Genomic DNA, 6,000 nt, shown 5'->3' on the forward strand with positions numbered 1-6,000 from the left:
GGGAGAACCACCTCTGGTTACTTAGGATATCTACAGCTGGAAACTTAGGCTTCTCCATCTTTAAATCCTGAATTCCCAACACCTAAACTATTGTTGGGTACAAAGAAATCCCAAAACTTCTTTAAAGGTGGTAATGAGTTGGGAAGTAAACTTTGTACAAATCATTTGCTGAAGACAGAAATAGCTGAGCATATTAGTGGCTGAGAAAACCATTTGAGGAAGCATTATAATAAATATCATATTTCATCAAAGGTAGCAAAACTATGTAAGGCTGCATTACCTCATGCATTACTGTTGAAGACAATTGCTGCCAATTAATTGTAAAATGCCATCAATGTAAAACACATCCTGATACTAGGACCTTAAAATGTGAAAAAAAATATGCATGTTAGACCAATAAAATACAGTTGCTCCTAAGCTATGTTGCTGATGGAAGGGAGTCCTTATCCTGTGAAGACACTACTGGAAAGTGGTTTTGGTCTCTACTCCTGCCCTGAAAATAGGTTTCTCTGTACCACTTTTCTAGATTTCATATTATACTCGTTGTTGTTTTTTTTTCTGACTTACTTTACTCTGCATGATGGTCTCTAAGTCCATCCACATCTCCACAAATGATTTAATTTCATTATTTTATGGCTAAATATATATTCCATTGTATATATGTACCACATCTTCTTTATCTGTCCATCTTTTGTGAGCCATTAAGGCTGTTTCTGTGGCCTGGCTATTGTAAATAGTGCTGCAATGAACAGCGGGGTACATGTGTCATTTTGAATTATGGTTTTTTCTCAGAGTACATGCTCAGTAGTGGGAATAACAGCAGAAACTAACAGAACATTGTGAAGCAATTATAGTCCATTTTTTAAAAAAATGGCTTTTTGGAACCATCTGAAGACTGCTGTCCTCATATGTCCTCTTGCTTGTCTGTCAATCCATCATAGGAATTATAAAAGACAAGAAATGGAAATACAGCTTCTTTGCTTTTCAGACCCCCACATAAAGCTAGTTACTAGAGGAAAAAGAACACTTGCTGTGGTTTGGTTTTCCTTCTTCCCCACCAATCACTTTCTTTTCTATGAAGCTCAGAACAACTGAAATAATGCAAATTAAAATCAATTTAAATGTTTACTTTGAGGTAATGAAGTAAAAGTGAAGTTTTAGCCCAAACATTTTGTGGTCATTTCTAAAGCATGCCAGGAACCCAAAGAGAGATATAGATCATAAACTTTTCAACTTCAAAGTGCTTTCCTTCATGCTTGCTGGCTTTCATTCTCCTTGTACTATATAGAGAGAAAGGCAATAGGGCTCTCATTTCTCCAATCATGCTAGAACTCTTCTGCCTAATGCTTTAGAAACTGATCAGGAAGAACAGTTTCAAACCAGATCTGATCCCATCAGTTTCGGCACTCACTGCCATGTGAAATGTTTGCGGAACGCCATTAGATTTGCACAGATGCCTTCTGGGGATGAAGAAAGTTCTACAATTTCAGTTCCCTATTTGCATTTCAAAACTTATTAGACTGCTCTGGAAATCAAGGGAAAAGGACAAAACAGATTCTTTTTTTTTTTTTCTTGATTGAAATACCTGCTAATGGCATGCATTCTTTACCAAATTCAATTACTTTTGAGATTTGAAGAATAAGGCAGACACGTCTGGTAGTGTTTGTCTAGGGAATTGTGACTCGAAATTAAATCTTCAGAGAATAGAAAAAACATCCAAGTTCAGTATCAATTGACTTTATTATATGTTATGTCCTTCAATACCCAGACAAATTGGGGAAATTCTCGGAAGTATGTAGCTAATTAATTTAGCGCTACTGGTAACTCAGAAAGCACATTTAAATCGACTTTCCTTTGAGGTCAAATTGCTCCTTTAATCTCAATAAGGGCTTAATTTCATTATTTATTAGTCATTTTGGAGATTTTGCCCTGCAAGTTCCATAAACAATTCTAGCTCCTACACACTAGCAATCATGATAATCCCAAACATTAATAATCTAATTAATGAACTGCAAGCCTCCAGCTGTCAGAATACTAATTAGTGGAGATACAGGTTAAAAGAGAATTAGTGAGGTCTTTGCAGTAGGCAGGACAAGGGCTCCTCCAAAGACGTCTGCATCTTAATTCCCAGGCCCTGTGAGTATGCTACTTCTCATGGCAAAAGGGACTTTGCAGAAGTGATTAACTATTTTGAGACGGGAGATCATCCTGGACTATCCAGGAGGCCCAGCATCATCACAAAGGGAAGGGAGGTGGCAGGAGAGTCAGGGAAGATGTGACAAGGAGGTTAGAGGTCAGAATGACGAGAGCCATGAGCTAAGTAACAGGGGCAGCCTCTAGGAGCCGAGAAAGAGAAGACAGCAAATTCTCCCTTAAAACATTCAGAAGAAACAAAGCTCTGCTGACACCTGGATTTTAGCTCTGTGAAACTGATTTCAGACTTCTGACTTCCAGTGTTGTAAGATAATAAATTTGCGTTGTCTTAAGTCACTAAGTTTATGGTGATTTGTTATAGTAGAAATGACACTAATGCAGTCTTATTTCATTGGCATGAGATAAATCACCAATACTTATTGTGAAATGTTTGAAAGAAAGGCATTATTAAAATCATGCAATGTTCCTACACTTCACTTATTTATTTAATTTTCGGGGCTGTGCCGGGTCTTTATCACCGCGCGCAGGCTTTCTCTAGTTGTGGCAATAGCGGCTCCTCTTCAGTTGCGGTGAGCAGGCTTACTGCTGTGGCTTCTCTTGTTGCAGAGCATGGACTCTAGGGTATGCGGGCTTCTGCAGTTGTAGCACATGGGCAAGGTAGTTTTGGCCCATGGGCTTAGCTGCTCTGTAGCATGTGGAATCTTCCCCGACCTGGGATGTATGTCCCCTGCGAGGGCAGGTGGATTCTTAACCACTGGACCACCAGGGAAGTCCAATGTTCCTACACTTTGTAAAGTCACCTATTCTTTCTTGAGAAAAACCAAAAGATCTAGAGCTGAAATAGCTCCCCACAAATTCTACAGTAATCCTAGAGAAGACAGGATTGCCCTCTATGATGCGATGATGGGGAGAAACATTTAGATTCTAGACATATTTTGAAGGTAGGGTGGATATGATTTAATGAGGGGTTGGATGCATGCCATGAGGGAAAGAGAAGAATCAAGGATGGTGTTGAAGAGCGTCCCCCAGAAGCTTGTGTCTGCTCACAACCTATGAATTTGACCTTATGTGGATCAAGAGTCTCTGCAGGTAAACTCAAGTTCAGATGGTTGCTGAGGGTGGGCCCTAAATCTAGTGACTGCTATCCTTGGAAGAGGAGGGAGACTTGGGGAGATGGCCTCATAAGTGTAGAGGCAGACATCAGAGTGATGTACCTACAAGCCAAGGGGTGTGACCTGCTGTCAGCAGTCACTGGAAGCTGGAAGAGGCAAGGAAGGATCCTTCCCTCGAGCCTTCAGAGGGAGCATGAACCTGTTGACACTTTGATTTCAGACTTCTAGCCTCCAGAACTGTGAGAAAAATACACTTTTTCTATTTTAAGCCACCTGGTATGTGTACTTCATTACTGCTGTTGTTGCGTAGTCGCTAAGTCATGTTCTGCTCTCTGGGATCCCATGGACTGCAGCATGCCAGGCTCGTCTGTCCTTCACTATCTCCCGGAGTTTGCTCAAACACACATCCATCAACTCGGTGATGCCATTCAACCATCTCATCCTCTGTCATCCCCTTCTCCTCCCGCCTTCAATCTTTCTCAGCATCAGGGTCTTTTCCAGTGAGTCAGCTCTTCCCATCAGGTGCCCAAAGTATTGGAGTTTCAGCTTCAACATCAGTCCTTCCAATGAATATTCAGGGTTGATTTCCTTTAGGATTGACTGGTTAGATCTCCTTGCAGTCCAAGGGACTCTCAAGAGTCTTCTCCAGCACCACAATTTGAAAGCATCAATTCTTTAGCACTCACCCTTCTTTATGGTCCAACTCCCACATCTGTACATGACTACTGGAAAAACCATAGTTTTATAGGTACCTTAGAAAAGAAATAGAGATGGCTCCAAGACTTTGACCTGTGCCAACTGCAAAAATGAAGAAACCACTTATTGCAAAACACAAGATAGAAGGTTAGTGGGAAGAGTAAAGGCTCAGTTTTTGATATGTCAAGCTTGAGATGTTTGTTAGATCCCCAAGTGGGGATGTTGAGTAAGTAAACAGAAACACAAGTATGGAGCTTGGGGAATGGAGAAGGAGATAGAGATACAGATCTAGATGTCAGCCAGCTGAGCATACAGGGTATTTAAAACAAGAGACCAAGATAAGAGCGCCAGGAGAGTGAACCAGCAGAGAGGAGGGAAGTTGAAGGACTAAAGGTAAGTACAAAGAGTGACAATCAGAGACTTTGGATCAAGACTGGACCAGAAACTTGATAGAAAATACACCCCAGCAACACAATAAGCACATCTTAACAAGCAGAAGATTTGAGACACAATAAACCTTGATGAATTAAGAAACTGACAAGTCATTGTGAAGGCATAATGCTAAAAAATAGTTACAAAATGATTGCTTGAAATACTGTCCACTTACTGCTACTGTTAAGAAAAATTAAAAAAATCTCTATATGCTCACTTGGAAAGACTTCTAAATATACCTTATTAAGAGAACTAAAAGTCAACTTTTAGGACAGAGTTTACCATTGTGATAATTATAATGAACAATTATTTTGATAATTTACTTTAGAAAATTGTGATTTAACATTTAGCAATGACATTTGTGCATTGTGTGTATCTGGAAAAAAACCAATTTTTAGAAAAAGTACTTTTAGTATTATACCATTTAGGACTTAAAAAAAAACAACTGCATATACACAAATGTGTATATAATGCACAAGAAAAAGAACTGAAATGGTATACACCAAACTCTTGATGGTAATCTCTGGGTAGGGAAATAAAATCTGGACAAGAATGTGATAAACTTTCATATTTTGCTTCTTCTATTTGTATAATTACATCTTTATAATGAGTATATAATTATGTGTTGGTTGTATGATTAAAAAAATCAAAACTTGTTACACTCATGTATAATTGAAATACATTTTGTGACAGATATTTTGTGTCTGCTAGATCTCAGAAAATCTTTTTTATTAAGTCCTAGAAAATATTTTCAGCTTTATAAAAGATAACTAAGAAATTATATACTTCATGTCCTTAATTCTAAGACACTGATTTTAAGATACATCATTAATTTAATAACAGCTTTTCAGAAAGAAAAACAAGGTATACAATCACACTGAATGCATAAAATGATTATAAGATACATTTCAACTTCACAAATGTTTCTAGATAAAATGATAATTACAATATTCATCATGTTTTGTAGGAAGTAGGAAAGTGGAGGTAAGTATAATAGGACTGTAAGCTTTATATTATCCCTTGGATGAACAGACCTACACTTGCAAATTGTTGAAAATCAGATCCATGTGCCCCTGCCAGGAATATTTACACAGGGAAAGACAATAAGGGAAAGCCCACTGTCTACTAGAAATCTTGTGTGAGTAAAGTATACTCATCCTGAGTGATGCAGGATCTCACCTTATTTGGAAATGGAAACTTGCTTGGTTCCACTTTGCCAGGTGGTTGAATAGCAGCAAGCGGTGGAGGCCAGGTCATCTCCTAAAGGGAGGGAGAAAAAAACAACGCTATCAAACAGAGAGCATTTGAAGTAGCACATAAAACAGTTTCACAAGCCGGTCTTAGTAAGGCATGGGAGGGATAAGGAATGAACAGAGATAAATAATAAACGAAAGGAACTTTTTTTTAAAAAAGATCTGAAACACACTTTTATGATTTCTTTTCCTCATCTACCAATTCCTGGTTCCATGGCTATCTCCATGAGTGCTTTCTACCTTAGAAAGATCTACTAGGCTATCCTATTTTCATTTCATTTAAGCTCCTTAGTAAAGGGATGACCCAGTGGTAAAGTTCTACAGAAAACACCATACAAAGGGGTGTTTCCAAC

The 6,000-nt window shown here is 38.5% G+C and overlaps 1 protein-coding gene across 4 annotated transcripts in view; it reads right to left on the reverse strand.

The window, feature by feature from the left end:
* The window catches only part of AFF3 (AF4/FMR2 family member 3), a 208,538-nt gene extending 202,877 nt beyond the window's left edge, over positions 1–5,661 (reverse strand). For all 4 annotated transcript variants that reach the window (XM_043467932.1, XM_043467931.1, XM_043467930.1 and 1 more), the window contains exon 1: positions 5,574–5,661. In XM_043467932.1, the coding sequence (XP_043323867.1) occupies positions 5,574–5,651 (78 nt within the window). In that variant the 5' untranslated portion in view covers positions 5,652–5,661. The remainder of the gene's footprint in view (positions 1–5,573) is intronic.
* Positions 5,662–6,000: the final 339 nt, after the last annotated feature.

This window comes from Cervus canadensis, chromosome 5 (assembly GCF_019320065.1).
Source record: "Cervus canadensis isolate Bull #8, Minnesota chromosome 5, ASM1932006v1, whole genome shotgun sequence".
In the NCBI taxonomy this organism is placed as follows: Eukaryota; Metazoa; Chordata; class Mammalia; order Artiodactyla; family Cervidae; genus Cervus; species Cervus canadensis.